This window comes from Coregonus clupeaformis, chromosome 35, assembly GCF_020615455.1.
Source record: "Coregonus clupeaformis isolate EN_2021a chromosome 35, ASM2061545v1, whole genome shotgun sequence".
NCBI classification, from domain to species: Eukaryota; Metazoa; Chordata; class Actinopteri; order Salmoniformes; family Salmonidae; genus Coregonus; species Coregonus clupeaformis.
In genome coordinates this window covers 21979963-21996485 of record NC_059226.1, presented here as the reverse complement: position 1 = coordinate 21996485, position 16523 = coordinate 21979963, and the positions used below count along the sequence as shown (strand labels likewise).

Genomic DNA, 16523 nt, shown 5'->3' with positions numbered 1-16523 from the left:
GCACCTCCGTACCTTCAGGCTCTGATCAGTCCCTACACCCAGGCGAGGGCATTGCGTTCATCCACCTCTGGCCTGCTGGCTCCCTTCCTCTGCGGAAGCATAGTTCCCGCTCAGCCCAGTCAAAGCTGTTCGCTGCTCTGGCACCCCAATGGTGGAACAAGCTCCCTCACGACGCCAGGACAGCGGAGTCACTCACCACCTTCCGGAGACATTTGAAACCCCACCTCTTTAAGGAACACCTGGGATAGGATAAAGTAATCCTTCTACCCCCAAAAAAAAAAAAAAGTATAATTGTAAAGTGGTTATCCCACTGGCTATAGGGGTGAATGCACCAATTTGTAGTCGCTCTGGATAAGAGCGTCTGCTAAATGACGTAAATGTGCCCTTGAGCAAGGCACTTAACCCTAATTGCTCCTGTAAGTCGCTCTGGATAAGAGCGTCTGCTAAATGACTAAAATGTAAAATGTATAAAGACAGGACCTGGAGGGGTTATGGGATATAAAGACAGGACCTGGAGGGGCTATGGGATATAAAGACAGGACCTGGAGGGGCTATGGGATATAAAGACAGGACCTGGAGGGGCTATGGGATATGAAGACAGGACCTGGAGGGGCTATGGGATAGAAAGACAGGACCTGGAGGGGCTATGGGATATAAAGACAGGACCTGGAGGGGTTATGGGATATAAAGACAGGACCTGGAGGGGTTATGGGATATAAAGACAGGACCTGCAGGGGTTATGGGATATAAAGACAGGACCTGGAGGGGTTATGGGATATAAAGACAGGACCTGGAGGGGTTATGGGATATAAAGACAGGACCTGGAGGGGTTATGGGATATAAAGACAGGACCTGGAGGGGCTATGGGATATAAAGACAGGACCTGGAGGGGCTATGGGATATAAAGATAGGACCTGGAGGGGCTATGGGATATAAAGACAGGACCTGGAGGGGCTATGGGATATAAAGACAGGACCTGCAGGGGTTATGGGATATAAAGACAGGACCTGGAGGGGCTATGGGATATAAAGACAGGACCTGGAGGGGCTATGGGATATAAAGACAGGACCTGGAGGGGCTATGGGATATAAAGACAGGACCTGGAGGGGCTATGGGATATAAAGACAGGACCTGGAGGGGCTATGGAATATAAAGACAGGACCTGGAGGGGCTATGGGATATAAAGACAGGACCTGGAGGGGCTATGGAATATAAACCAGTCAACTAGTTGATGAGACACTACAGTATATGAGCTTCAATTATTTTGAAGCAGGAAAGAGTTTCAGGGTAAAACAACAGAGAGAGGATTATGGTTTATGTAGCTGACAATACTGGAATCACACACAAACGGCCCTACACACACACACACACACACACACACACGCACACACACGCACACGCACACGCACACTCGGCCCTACACACACACACAGACACTGAGGGAGATGGGAATCTGTGCTGGCACTGATGGTTCTTTTAGCAGGTTTCAGGTTGGTGGGTGGACTGGCTGGCTCCTCTTCATGATCTGATCTCATTCATAATTCACACATTCATTTATCACACACGCTCCCCGTAGAGCACACTAATGAGCTGAGAGAGAGAGAGGAGAGAGTATGTGTGTGTGTGTGTGTGTACGTGTGACCTGTACGTGTGACCTGTATGTGTGACCTGTACGTTTGTGAGAGAGAATAGGAAGAGAAAGAAAGCGTCAGAGAAGGAAAGGGAGAGAGAGTGAGCGTGCATATTTGTGCACGTCTTCTGAGCTACAGATACCAGTTCTATTTGCCAATGTCAGCTGTTATGACTACCATGTATATCACCCCACAGTCCTACACACACACTACACTGCCTAACCAGAAACACTCCAGACACACAGACTCCAGCTGACCCCCGTCAGCTAGCTACTGGTTGTTGTTGCCATGGCAATTATTACCTTCGCTGGGACCTCCGGGCAGAAGGATGGTTTGCGTTGCCGTGGCACTGCCATGGGGATTGCCCTCCTCCCCAATGTGTTCTGTTCTGCTGAGGCTGGCATTTTGACGGGCATCTCTGACTCTCTGCCAGCTGAGTCAACACAGCGGACATCTCTGACTCGCTCTCAAAAGGAAGTGATAAGGGCTTCACAGAAAGTAATGAGCAGAGATCGTTTGAAGGTCACATTCTATGTGTTCAATGAGGGGTTGGGTTGCTGTGCTAACTGCTAACAGGGTGATAGAAGGATGTGCAAATCTCTGGCTAATGACTTTCAGTTGCTGAACATGTCCCTTTTTGGCAGCTATGAACTGTTATAATATTGCTACAATGTCCAATTGCATATAGAGAAAGCACCTGAAAGTCAGTAGGCAGAGCTTTGGAAGTAACAACACCCTCTGTCCTTCTCCTTTTCAACAACAATGGGGATCTGTGTGTCAACCTTTCTCACTGTAGAGAGGATGGAGAGAAGAACCCTAGTGAGATCATCACTAAGGGACACTACCGTCCTATCTCCACTGTTCCAACCCTGACATCATCAATAAGGGACACTACCGTCCTATCTCCACTGTTCCAACCCTGACATCATCACTAAGGGACACTACCATCCTATCTCCACTGTTCCAACCCTGACATCATCACTAAGGGACACTACCATCCTATCTCCACTGTTCCAACCCTGACATCATCACTAAGGGACACTACCATCCTATCTCCACTGTTCCAACCCTGACATCATCACTAAGGGACACTACCATCCTATCTCCACAGTTTCAACCATGACATCATCACTAAGGGTACCATCCTATTTCCACTGTTCCAACCCTGACATCATCACTTAGGGACAATAAAGATCCTATGGATCATATACCTCCACTGTTCCAACCCTAAGGTCACTTCTAATGTAACAACCCTGCTCAGTCAGCCCACTGATTTATAGCCTAATTACAGTTAACCTAAATCTCTCCCTCATACCCACGACAACAGGGCACTGCATGGCTGCATTGCATTAGTGCCGCCCTCCAGTTGAATGTAAACTAATGGAGCAGATGAAACGTGTAGAGCCAGAGCCACATTACACCCCCATACTGCTCACTGCGGTAGAGTACGTCTTTGGGCATTCGATATGTTGAGCATAGACATTAGGTTGGTTTCCTGGACCCAGATTAAGCTTTTTACTCCTGGACTAAAAAGCAGCTCACTAAATACTCAATGGAGAATATTAATTAGAAGAGGTTTTTAGAAACAGGAATAGGCTTACTATGAGTCCAAGAAACTGGTCCATTAATGTTAAGGGATACAACATGCCTATATCCTGGTTAAGATCTCATTCAGCAGTCGCCACTGCTGATGGAGGACCAACAGAGCCTACAAGTTACTGATGATACGCAGATCAAGAGGAGCCAATCCATGAAGGAACAGCAAGGGAGGGATGAGAAATGCATTAAAGACACTCAGACACATTCTGGTCCCTACTGCATCTCCTCTTCTAAACAACGTAAAAAAAATGTGAACACAAGGGAACACAGGGGTACTTTTCCAGCGATGGTGACCTTGCTGAAGAGAGAGGGCTGGGCTGGCAGTGTGATCTGTAAGCAGCAGCGAAAGCAGCAGAGCAGCTGACCCCAGGCTAGTGCCCGTTTACCCCCTCTCCCCGCCTGTAGCCTTCCTGCCCACTCCAACTCACGTCCAGGACGCTTGACCACTGGCACTGACCTTGCTATTAACTGACCAGGCAGACAGCCAGACAAGGTCAGAGACATCCATTAACACGCCGCTAATTGTCCAATAACTCTAAATGGTCAGTTGTCTCTCACTAAGCGAACTGCAAAGAGCTGGCCTGGTTACACAGTAGTTGACGGAATCAATGCTGGAAAAGAGAATGTGAAAAGCAGAGTTCCAGTGTTTACACTCTAACCAAGGTTACTGACTAAAACCTAGTATTATTCTATATTGATTTGGAGGATTATTCGTCCAGTTTATGCTGTTATACACAGCTTTGTATTTGCAGCTTACTATCATCAGGTGTCCACATAGCCTTAATGTTGATGACTTCTGACAAGGACAACAACAGGCTACATTGCCAATATAACTCTAAAAGACAGCCATGTTCATTGCAGACATTGCTGGTAAACCGTGGGTCCCTGGATATGAAGTGTTTCTGTTCCTTTAACAGACAGAAAGCAGTGCTCTGATTCTCTCTCTCTCTCCTTGACCCTCCCTCAGGGCTCCCTCTGTCAATGAGACAGGACACTCCACTGGAGAGACAGCTATCCTCTACTGTTGATTCAGTTAGGGTTTCTAACACACACACACACACACACGCAGGCATGCACACACACACACACCCGTGAACATATGCCAGCCTTGTTAGAGCAACCACACTGCATGGAATGGGTAATAGGCCTGGTCTGATATTGCTGAGCAATGGCATTGTACTGTAGCCTATGATCCAGCATAATTGATTGACTGGCACTATAAAACTCTAAGCTTATTACCATATCATAATTCTACAATAATCTTGCTGTAAGTAACGGTTGCCAAATTCACCCAGCATGACACAGATAATTTTGCTGAGTTCTGGGTCCTGTTCAGCAAGGAACACTGTAGCAAAACATAAATATCTGTGTTGTAATGAGACAAGTTCAGGTAGAACCTTACCAGTTTCACTCGGCTTCAAAACATTTTATGCCCACTGAACAGGGCCCAGCAGAATAAGCTAATGGTGTCCTGCCTCTTGTCTGTCTTCACTCTACACAGTACAGTCCCCTGTCCTGTCCCCTCCTGCCTCTGTCTGTCTTCACTTTACACTGTACATTCACGTTGTCCCCAGTCTCACCAGGCCTTAGATGAAAGCACACCCGTCTCCCACCACCACTCGCAGTATGCAGCGTAATGGTAATCCCCAGGATCTATTTACCCTTAGTCTAACAAACCATCCCTGCAGCTGCCTCCACAGCTTAACCACCCTCACTGACCATCTCTCCATGTCTGTCTCTGTCTGACAGCCCTCTTCACTTTCCTCTGCAGTCTACATCCCCCATCTAGTATAGACATGGAGACTGCTCTCACGTTTAGAGCTGAGTGACTATGTAGCGATTTGAGCTCTGAGGCTCGACTAGAATGACTTCAGGACAGAAACAGTCCTATTAAAGCTCTGAACGAAGTTGCAAAGAGGGCCAGTATAGGAATACATGCATGAATATACATGTGCGCACGCATGCACACACACACACACACACAGAGACAGACAGACACAGACAGACACACACACTCAAGCGTCTGTAACAGGGTTACAGTTTAACTGGACCTTACCATGAAACACTGTTAGAGTACTTCAGGCAGATCATTGCTGTGGTTCTGCTATATTCTGCCCGGCGACCCAGAGGACTCAGCTAGCACAGCCTCATAGCAGCCTGCAGCAATACTGCTAATAGACCATGCTCCCATTCTCCCTCCATCTTGTTCTCCCTCCTTCCCTCCCTCCTTCCATTTCGCCCTCTGGGCTCTCTGAGAACGACCTCCGAGCTAGCGTCATTTCTCCTTGTCAAGGTCACAGGTAGCTGCATTAGTAACCTTCACGGTGTAAAGAGGATTCTTTGAATCACAAGCAGGCAGAGAAGAGAACTATGGAGTGTGGATCCCTATAGACTACTGTAGCATTGTGTTTGGGCAGTGTTTATGTGTGTGTGCGTGCGTGCGTGCGTGTGGCTTTACCAATAACAGGTACCTGTTCTAGGGCTGAATTTAATAACAAGCCAGTTTGGTATGCAGGGATGCATGAACATTCATCATCTTGACTATTTGCATTTACCAGGGTCCCACTCTTTCCAACCAAATAAATTCCAATGGCGCTAATCAATTACCCCATCGCAAAGCAGCGAAAGGTGTGTGTGTGCCTGAGTGTAGAGAGAGAAAGATACAGACCAGAATACAAATTGAGTGTCTTAAGCCTCCGTCTTCTAGTCGATTCTCTGTGATATCTAATACCCAAAGCCCCTTTTCCCTCTCAGAATACATCAACGCTTCATAAATTACACCAGCATGACAGCCCTATTCTAGAGAATCAATAATATGTCTAATGATAAAAATGTATTGACAAAGACCTGATGTGTTTTGGGTTATTAGTGAGAATTACGTGTTGAATGCCAGACCTGCGTCCCAAATGGCACCGGATTCCTTATATAGTGCTCTACTTTTGACCAAAGCCCTATGGGCCCTGGTCAAAAGCAGTGCACTATATAGGGAATAGGGTGCCAGACCCAACCCAGGCCTGTGTGGAAGATATAACAAGTAAGAATTACTAGTATTAAATCACTTTGGAGAAGATGAGATTACCCAGTCCTGTTTAATTATACATGTCCCTAGAGAGGAGGAGAGAGGAGGTTCAGGAGATGTGATCCAACGCTCCCCCAGCAGATCTGGGTTCAAATACTATTTGAAATAATTTGTGCTGTGATTGAGCTTGCCTGGCAAAATGGAACCAATAGAATACTTCCAAAACCGCAAACTCCACCCATTTGACACTCCAGGCAGGCTAAAGCAAACGCTCAAAGTATCTGAAAGATTTTGAATAGTATTTGAACCCAGGTCTACTCCCAGCTCTCTAGCAGAAGCAGTACACCACTGAGCTCAGCAGTACAGTTGGAGAAGGTCAGGGTTCTACATTCAACAAGAATATGATATAATAATAATATGATCCATTCCACTTCAAAGAAGCCTAACCAGCTCTCGTCAGAGCGCTGTAATTGTCATCTGAGTTCTGTCATCTAAACAGACTAAAGAGAGCCATACAAACTGTAGAAATATAATTACTAGTCCACCCATCATGGCCTCATTGACTTGACTGGAGATGCCCATTCTAGTAACACTATTTCTATGATGCTGACATTCAGCTCCAACTATAGCGTGATGATCTGCAGGTGCCATCGCTCCGAATTAGTCACCAAGACAGGATGGACACAGCCAGGTAATTTCCAGGGTGAGAGCCCAAAATAGCTCCCATTTCCACTTAGATAAACACACACTACAACAAGGGGCTGGGCAAACATTGCAGGCGGGCAGACAGACAGACAGACCGACAGACACTCGACTAGACAGATATACCGACCGATGGGACCACACAGAGAGAAGGGGAGAGAGGTACGAGGATTGAAAAGCTGCATGAGGACGAGGAGATTCAAAAGCCAATTCTGAAGAGGTGCTCACTGACTGCGCTTGTCAGGGATTTAAGGGGAAAGGGGATACCTAGTCAGTTGTACAACTGAATGCATTCAACTGAAACGTGTCTTCCGCATTTAACCCAACCCCTCTGAATCAGAGAGGTGAAGGGGGGGGGCTGCCTTAATTCACGTCATCGGCGCCCAGGGAGCAGTTGATGCTGGGGGTTAACTGTCTTGCTCAAGGGCAGAACGGCAGTTTTTCCACCTTGCCGGCTCTGGGATTCTTAACCGCTAGGCTACCTGCCCTCCCTTTTAAGTCTAATCACAGACGATACCGCGCTCCTTCAGAACGCTGCACTCCACTTCCCCAACGATTCAGTCAGATCTGTCAATTTGACTGTTTAAGCCTAGGCTTCCTCTGCTAGGACTGTATTTACATCTCAACTAACTCACAAGACATACTGCATACTGTCAGCAATTTTAGTGAAGGAAATGGAAGATTAAAAACAATGTCACCATGGCTTATTAGCACCGTGTAGACAGACACAAACAGATCCAGAATGGCTATTATTAGAGGGTCACTTAGGGGCTGGCTAGCTCATCCTTAACAGGATGCACCTGTGACATATAACTCTTTGGCCACTAGCCAGACGCTATAACCACAACAATACATTGTAAACAGTTAGGTCAGACACAAGTGTGTTTAAGCATGTGTGTAATGAAATGCCTGATTCACCTTTAGACTGTAGAGCCGTCCTGAACTGGGTGGATATTTTCTTTTCACATTGTGCTTTCCAGCACAGTTCCAGCAACTATGATGGATGTAACCAGTACAGCCCAGTAGGCCTACAGCTTGGCCTGGCTTAGCAGTGCGAAAGGGTAAAAGATCTAGTATAGATTTGTTTTTAAAGGCTTGAATACAATCTTGGCCTGTGACCAATCTTGGCCCACCAAGAGTGAGACATTAACTTACTCAAAAGAACATCAAGACCACGGCGGGAGGGCAGCGGCACAACAATTAGTGTCTGGGTCAAAGCCATTTACTCCCACGGCCGGGCTAGCGAAGAGCTCCGACACTGCCAGAATCCACAACCTCCCGCAACTTTACATTTACATTTTAGTCATTTAGCAGACGCTCTTATCCAGAGCGACTTACAGTTAGTGGGTGCATACATTTTCATACTGGCCCCCCGTGGGAAACGAACCCACAACCCTGGCGTTGCAAGCGCCATGCTCTTTACTGTAGCCTAGGTACGCAAGCCAGAGCTAGCGAGACAGTGGGGAAGAGTTTTCACAGCGAACAAGCACAACTCTCTCCTCCTGACAGCTAGCTCTCTCAGCGGGCCAAGGAAATCTACGAGAACAGGATACATCTTGGGAGGTAAACTGAATACATCATGGCGGGAAGGGAGGAGAGGAGAGGGGGAGAGTCAGAGGAGTGGGAATAGCACATTTATCCTGAGGGAGGGAAAAAAGGGAGAGCAACGAGTGCAGACGCGTACGCCCTCGTGAATCTAAAGAATGAGGGAGAAATGTTGGGCCGCAAATCACTTCTTTCTCTGACCGTTAAGCAAAGGGCACTTTCGGTAGCCTAATGGTGAGGGCGTTGGGCCAGTAACAGAAAGGTTGCTATTTCGAATTCACGAGCCGACTAGGTGAAAAATCTGACGATGTGCCCTTGAGCAAGGCACTTAACCCTAATTGCTCCTGCCTGACAAACGGGAGCGGTCGTGTCTCTGACAGAGAGGAATCTTCCTTCCTTCCCGCCATCATCCATCATTTCCAGCTGACCGGCTGCACCTACTGAGGCGTCGGCCTCCACCGCCACCCCCGCCGCCAGCCAGCCGCTGCCACGCTGTTATAATGCCATGACAACGCTCAGATTGACTTCATGCTCTGGAATCACACACAGGCATTTACCCTGGTTGGCACCACTGTGATCCAACATAGACCTAGAGACACAAAAAGGCATGTACAAGTCCTTCCTTATACCGAAACGTTGTCACTATTAAAGGTGGAATAAGGACCTCAGTATTTCTTTCTGCAGTGTCTCGCCCAGAAGCTCAGAATCATGTGATGTAGTGCATGACATTGTTCATTTCTTTCCCACACAGGTCAGCCAAACCAGCTTCCACCTACTAGCTAGGAAAGGCCTTTCCCCTACCTGTATATAGTGTGCAGGCCTCAATGTTCCTTTCTGCAGAGTTCCTCGGCCAGCGTCTAAAAAATTATGAGATGTGACACACAGGTCAGCCAGCTCAGCATCCACCTACTAGCTGGGAAGGGGCTTTTCCCCCTGCAGCCAGCCCAGCATCCACCTACTAGCTGGGAAGGGGCTTTTCCCCCTGCAGCCAGCCCAGCATCCACCTACTAGCTGGGAAGGGGCTTTTCCCCCTGCAGCCAGCCCAGCATCCACCTACTAGCTGGGAAGGGGCTTTTCCCCCTGCAGCCAGCCCAGCATCCACCTACTAGCTGGGAAGGGGCTTTTCCCCCTGCAGCCAGCCCAGCATCCACCTACTAGCTGGGAAGGGGCTTTTCCCCCTGCAGCCAGCCCAGCATCCACCTACTAGCTGGGAAGGGGCTTTTCCCCCTGCAGCCAGCCCAGCATCCACCTACTAGCTGGGAAGGGGCCTTTCCCCCTGCATCTGGGACGCAGGTTCGTGGGAACGAGCCAGGTGACTCAAGTCATTTGACCTGAAATCCCTGATTACACACTGCAGGAGCAGAGTATACTTGTAGTGCTGCATGTTCATTAGATACACGACTCCACAACAACAAACCCACTGAATCGAAGCATGGTAGGTCTATCATTGCCCACAATGACAGACGTGTAGCGTTAGCCTCTGCTACTGCTAGGGCTGGAGAGAGAGACCAGTCGAGACCAGAATAAAGGAGATTTACATTTCTGCACATTTGAGTGGCGGTTCAATCCCTCAGCCTTTCAAACACACCTACGTTTGACAGCATAACTTTATTACTGCTAGGTGATAATGTACTGATTCTCCAAATGATGAAAAGAGCCATTAAGCCCGAGGTTCAGTTCCATCAGAGGTATTTGCATAAATGCATCAAATAAAAGCGAATTACTGGTCTCTCTGGAGTTGTGCGATTTAGCAGGGAGAGAGGGCGAGTGAGAGAGCGAGCGAAAAGGAAACGGAGAGAGAGAGAAGGGCGACCGAGAGAGAGAAAGAGAGGAGTCAGGCTGAAAAGGATGAGGTGCAGATGCACTGTAAACTGCTGACATCTCCATTTATAAAGAAAAGCCTTTGCATAAATAGTGCCATTAAGGTAAGACAATCCCCTGGAGGTTCAGAGCCAGGGTAAGAGAACAGGGTCACATTGAGGACGACGTCTGGGTGGCAGGCAGGCAGGCAGGCAGTGTAACTGAACAGGGAACAGAAAAAAGGGGGGAGGAGGGGTACAACCGTCTGTTTGTGGTTCAGTGTCACATAAAACCAACATCCAGTCGGCCACAAAGGGCACCTCCCGACAAACTGAACCCCCCCCCCCCAAATCCATCTGTCCCTGATGTCCCCAATGTATGACATACGACGCTATGAAGCAGGTGCTGACCTTGACCAGTGCCAGGCCCCACTTTTCTCCCTCTCACGGACAACAAAGAGGGAACCACCAATCACCTTTGATGTAGTGGCTCTACATAAAGCTCTCACTCAGAACAGAAATGTGTGCACTGTACTGCAGCACATAAACAACGCAGCATAAAGGTGTCGTGGTTTTCATAAAAACCACATAGGTTTACTAAGTGAAAATGAACAGCCGTAACGTCCTTATTACTGCTGCCTGTGTTGTGAAACTGCCGTTAGGTGACCTTGCTGCATCAGTGGAGCACCGATAGAGAGGCCGTCAGTAATGCAGAACAAGTCCCAGCGTATGTTAAAATGTTCCACTGCATAGAAATATCAATATCAATACTGCTTCTGCATCTGACTCTCTCCATGCTATGCTAAAGCAAATACACAAGATTGCTAAATGTAACATCATATTCAATCACAAAAACAACAGAATAACTCCTGGCAGCCAGGCAATACTGGAAAGCAAAGTGATGTAAAGTACTTAAGTAAAAATACTTTCAAGTACTACTTAAGTCACAGCCAGGCAATACTTAAGTGAAAATGCCAGAGAAGCCAGTGTTTGGAGGATATATTGGCATGGGTGTTGTTAGGCCCAAGACGAAGTCGGCCTAACAACCTTATGTAGGCTTCAACTGTAGTCAATGAGTGAACTTTACAGTTGAATAGTGCAGTGGTGTACAGTACTTAAGTAAAAATACTTTGAAGTACTACTTATGTCGTTTTCTGGGGTATCTGTACTTTACTTTACTATTTTTGACAACTTTTAAATTATGTACTTTTTACTCCATACATTTTCACTGACACCCAAAAAGTACTCGTTACATTTTGAATGCTTAGCAGGACAGGGAAATGGTCCAATTCACACACTTATCAAGAGAACATCCCTGGTCATCCCTGCTGCCTCTGATCTGGCAGACTCACTAAACACACATGCGTCATTTGTAAATGTCTGAGTGTTGGTGTGTTCCCCTGGCTAGCCGTACATTTAAAAAAATAAGAAAACGGTGCCGTCTGGTTTGCTTAATATAAAGAATGTGAAATTATTTATACTTTTACTTTTGATACTTTTAAGTATATTTTAGCAATTACACATACTTATCATACTTAAGTATATTTAAAACCAAATATTTTTAGACTTTTACTCAAGTAGTATTTTACTGGGTGACATTCACTTTTACTTGAGTCATTTTCTATTAAGGTATCTTTACTTTTACTCAAGTATGACAATTGGGTACTTTTTCCACCACTGAAAGCAATCACATAAATCACCACCCATTCCCACAGATGTGCAAGCCCCGCTTTGCAACCAGCTGGTTACGTACCTTTCAGCTGATCCGCCACCACGCTCTGTCCAACCCTCTCAGTGACCTGTCCATTCTCCCGCTGGTACCGGTCGTCCAGGAAGTTGGCGGTGGCCTCTGATAGGTGCACCTTCCCGGCCACGCCCAGTTGCTCCATCAAGTTGGCCAGGTTCACATCGTTGGACCACACGTCGAACTTAAACCGCTTCATCCCTAGGATACCGCACAGGACAGTGCCCGTGTGTACGCCCACCCTCATGTTAACCATCTCGCTCTTCTCCTGGCAGAACTGTTCGATGGCTTGGATCATGCCCAGACCCATCTCTACGCAGCAGTAGGCATGGTCAGGCCTAGGTTCAGGGCAGCCTGCCACGCAGTAGTAGCAGTCGCCGAGGGTGCTTATCTTCTCACAGCACGTCAGCTCGCATAGCCGGTCAAAACGTCCAAAGAGGTCGTTGAGGAGCCCCACCAAGGCGTGGGCCGACTTGTTGGCAGACATCTTGGTGAAGCCTACGATATCCGCGAAGAGGATGCTGACGGGCTCCATGCGCTTCATGTTGAAGGGTCTGAAGATGATCTGGCCTCTCGGGATTGAGGTCTTATTCCTCTTGTTGTTCTTGGGGCTGGAGATGACAGCAGCCGCACCACTGCTGGAGTAGCGTTTGGCCGAGCTCCCGCCCGCCAAGCCTTCCTCATCGCCCTGCTTCATCAGGTCGTCGGCCACCCTCCGAGGCATCACGGAGTGGATCATGCGTTCTTTCAGCGCCTTCTCCACCTCCAGGTCTTTGCCGTGCATGATGGCCTGACCCACCTTGAGGAAGGTGCTTCGCGATCGCACCTCAGACATGATGAAAAGGTGGATGCCGATGGCGTGGGCGCACAAGTGGAGCAAAGCTTTGGCTGGCCCCAGCCAGCGTAGAGTGTCCCAGTCCGAGTCTGCCCCCTCCGAGGCCTGGCTCCAACCGTCCCCAGCAGCCTGGGTGAGGTGGAGCCATCCCAGAGCCTCGAAGAGCACCGAGTAGAAAAGTCCCAGTAGCACAGAGGCATAGAGTCGGACGTGGAGGACGCTGTAGAGTAGTAGCAGTACTTCCATGCCCAGGGAGAAGGTCCCTACTGGAGATAGGCAGGGGGCCCAGGCGCTGCCCGTGGGTAAGTCCCGGTTGAAGGTCACATTCCTGGGCTCCATGCCACTGAAGTCCCCCACGTCCTCCACCACATCCTCCGGAGGGAGGGTCTCCAGGTCCCTGAAGCCGGCTGTCTGGATCTGGGGTGCCAGGGTGAGGGCAAAGGTCACCACGATGAGCAGCAGCGACGCCTGGTTGTAGCAGCGGGCGTAGATCCTTGTGAACGTCAACAGGAAGAGAAGGAGGCAGAAGAAGAGGAAGCAGGCGGTGGGGACAAGGAAGGCAGTCCGGTCACAACGGTCGGGGTTAGCGCTGAAGTACACCCCCCAGAGGAGGCTGGCGGCGAACAGGTAGAAGAGGACGTAGCGGAACCTCCGCTGGGTCTGGGGAAAGCACCTCTCCCTGCATGCCTCCTCCAGGATGGGAGAGTCGAACTTGGGGTCCCAGAAGTGCCCAGCGGACCTCTCGAACAGCTGGGGCATCTTCCTCTGGGTTCGCAGCCCCTTGACCACGGGCCTGAGAACCCCGGACTCTCCCGAGCTGCAGCTAGAGGAGATGCTGTACTTGCAGTGTTTGGACCCACCCCCCATGAAGCCTCCTCCCATGCCACCCAGCGCCCCGGCTCCTCCTCCGTGCTTGTGTTTGACGCTACTGCTGATCCTCACTGAGACGCCGCCCTCGCCGCTCGAGTCACAGCTCACCTCTGTGAGCAGCTGCTGATGTTGGGGGGATGCCATGTTGCTTTTGAATCTAACAGAAATTAGACGACAATAGAGCTAATTGCAATGTAGGCTATGAATGTATCCACAGTGTGGTACCCTCTAGTCTAGAATGAGTGTAAAATAAAAGAAAACGTTTTGGGGAAATGAATTATGCACAAACAGAAAACTTATCCAGGGAAAAAGTCTGCCAAGTTAGCTGTGTACTGTTCCAGGATTTTGAGCAGTTAATTATTGCCCCTCATGACGTCAATACTCAATACCTCTGTTTTGACGCACTTGTGTCGGCATGGTGCATTCAGTGCCCATTCTGTTGCAGTCCAAGTACAGACAATTGTTTTTGACTCATTGAAAAAGATTTGGGGAGAAGTCAAAATCTTACATAATATAACTATGTTGACTGTAGAAACTTAGTTGAGTAATACTACTTCAGTAACATTTCCAAGGCTCTCCCCTGACTAAACAGCAGACTGTAGCCTACTGGTATATTGGGACAAATTCTGCAGATAATGGCATAACTGAAACCTGGATCAAATTCCCTCATGCTCTCACTACTTGGCTGCCTGCATAGCCATTCTTTGTAAATGCACTGTCAAAATAATCCTCTATTGATTTTAGATCCCGTCTGCATTTCTATTCGTAAATGTAAATGTAAATGTATTCATGTCTACAGAACTCCTGCCTGTCCTCTCTTATATGTTATATATTACATGTTAATGCTTTTAAGCAAGTTGACTATAATGCATGCAGAAATTGCTTCCAATTTACAGTGATCTATGAGGAAAATAATCCTTTCAAATTTCACGCGTAAGCACTTTGCTGACAGTGTGAGTAGAACTTCATCCTGTATTCCCAAAATAAACCCCTCCGCCGGCGTTGTATTGGCATCGCAAAAAAGCCACAGTTACGGAACTATTGTTTGACATATGCCGGGTTATTTAAGGCGGAAATGTCCTCACATAAACAAGAAAGAGAAAACAAACACTGACGTCTAATGCCCATTATCCGTCTTTACCAACATGCTCTTGCTGTGACTAGGAAAAGGCCTATTCGTAAGTATTTCCATGGATGGAGCCCCGTCCTTTCCTGAGTTCCCTCTCCGGAATTTCCAAAGCTGCGCCTCCAATTCCTGGGGATACACGCTGATAGAACAGGGCAATTGGAAGAGGACAAGGTGGCAGAATAGTGCAAAGAGCTGCACAAATTTAGTAGTCCTTCAATTTAATTGGAGATCAAGTGTTCACGCACCTACTTTATTGGATCCAGACCATGCTCAGTCGGTGTTGAGTAAATAATTGTTTTGATAATACAATCAAACAATACATGTCAAGTCAACATAAAATTTATTTTAATTTCCTGATAACTGGCACTGGTTTCTCCCATAATTCCACGAGTGACCGGCAATTTAATTGTCAGTAAACTTCAGTCTGCCATCCATACAGGGCCACCGCTGAAGCCAGTCTTGGTTGTATGTAGCCCCTTTCCGTCCTCCTTTCCTCGTGTGGTGGAAACTTTTCCCACGCCACTATTCTCCCCATTGAGTCGCAGACGACTATCAAGTGGACAACCCGGGCTAATTACAAGCTTTCTCCCCTCCTCGTATCCCACGAATACCGAGTCCTCACTGAACAGACAAGAGGCTCCTTGATCCCCCCCACTTTAATTCAATTGCATGAAGAAGCAAGCTCTTTTTCCTCTGTCCAACTAATTATATTTTATTCAAGGCAGATTTGCGGGTTTAGCTATTTAAGCGCACTTCCCGTCCGATCATCTCTATGCCAGTCTCTTCATCCCTTGTATATTTTCTTCTATTCCCCGTTGTCTGGCCAGTCTTTCTTTCCAGAAGAGGCACAATGGATACCGCTGTAAAGCGTTGTGTGAGCTATCCAAGCACAGTTAAAATAACGGCGCTTTCAGAATCCGCCGTCCACCCGCATGTGTGTAGATGTGTGCGACTGACTGTGAACGGGAGTAGTGACACTGGGGACGGAAGTGTTTAGGTGCGTGCACGCAAAAGCGAGAAAGGGAAAGACTGGACTGTGGCGAGCACGTATTCCGGGGTAGGTGGGGTGTCCTTTTATTTTTTACCCGCAGTGACCGCGTCCAAGCACGCCCACATCTCGCCAGCCAAATTCTCGACTAGATGTGGGCTCATCACTCACCACCACCGCTGTTACCGAGACCACCGGTGTTTTTATCCGTAGTGTGGGGGGTATTCGTATTCGTGGAACCATGACAAAGACTGAGTATGGAGGTGTGCTAGGGCGGGGTGCAGCCTTGATCAAAGACAGCAGCAATCCCCAGAGATAACAGCTCCCTTATGATATTAACGGTGCCATGTCCCCAGACTTCAATATTGGGAACAAATTATTACAATCAAATGTCATGGGAAATGCTAGCCCAATAAATCTATTCATATCACCTGTCATTTATAATGCTCTATTTATTATGCACTCCTCCCCATGCATTCGTTATAGACCTAGAAAGTGTATGTAGGCTTCAACTGTAGTCAATGAGTGAACTTTACAGTTGAATATTGCAGTGGTGTAAAGTACTTAAGTAAAAGTACTTTAAATAACTACTTAAGTGGTTTTTTTGGGTTATCTGTACTTTACTTGACTATTTATATTTTTGACTACTTTTGCTTTTATTT

General features: G+C 47.7%; 1 protein-coding gene across 2 annotated transcripts in view; it reads right to left on the bottom strand.

The window, feature by feature from the left end:
• LOC121551797 (adenylate cyclase type 9-like) overlaps positions 1-15831 on the bottom strand; it is a 128940-nt gene extending 113109 nt beyond the window's left edge. For both annotated transcript variants that reach the window (XM_045210926.1, XM_045210927.1), the window contains exon 1: positions 12049-15831. In XM_045210926.1, the coding sequence (XP_045066861.1) occupies positions 12049-13888 (1840 nt within the window). In that variant the 5' untranslated portion in view covers positions 13889-15831. The remainder of the gene's footprint in view (positions 1-12048) is intronic.
• Between the last annotated feature and the right edge of the window lie 692 nt (positions 15832-16523).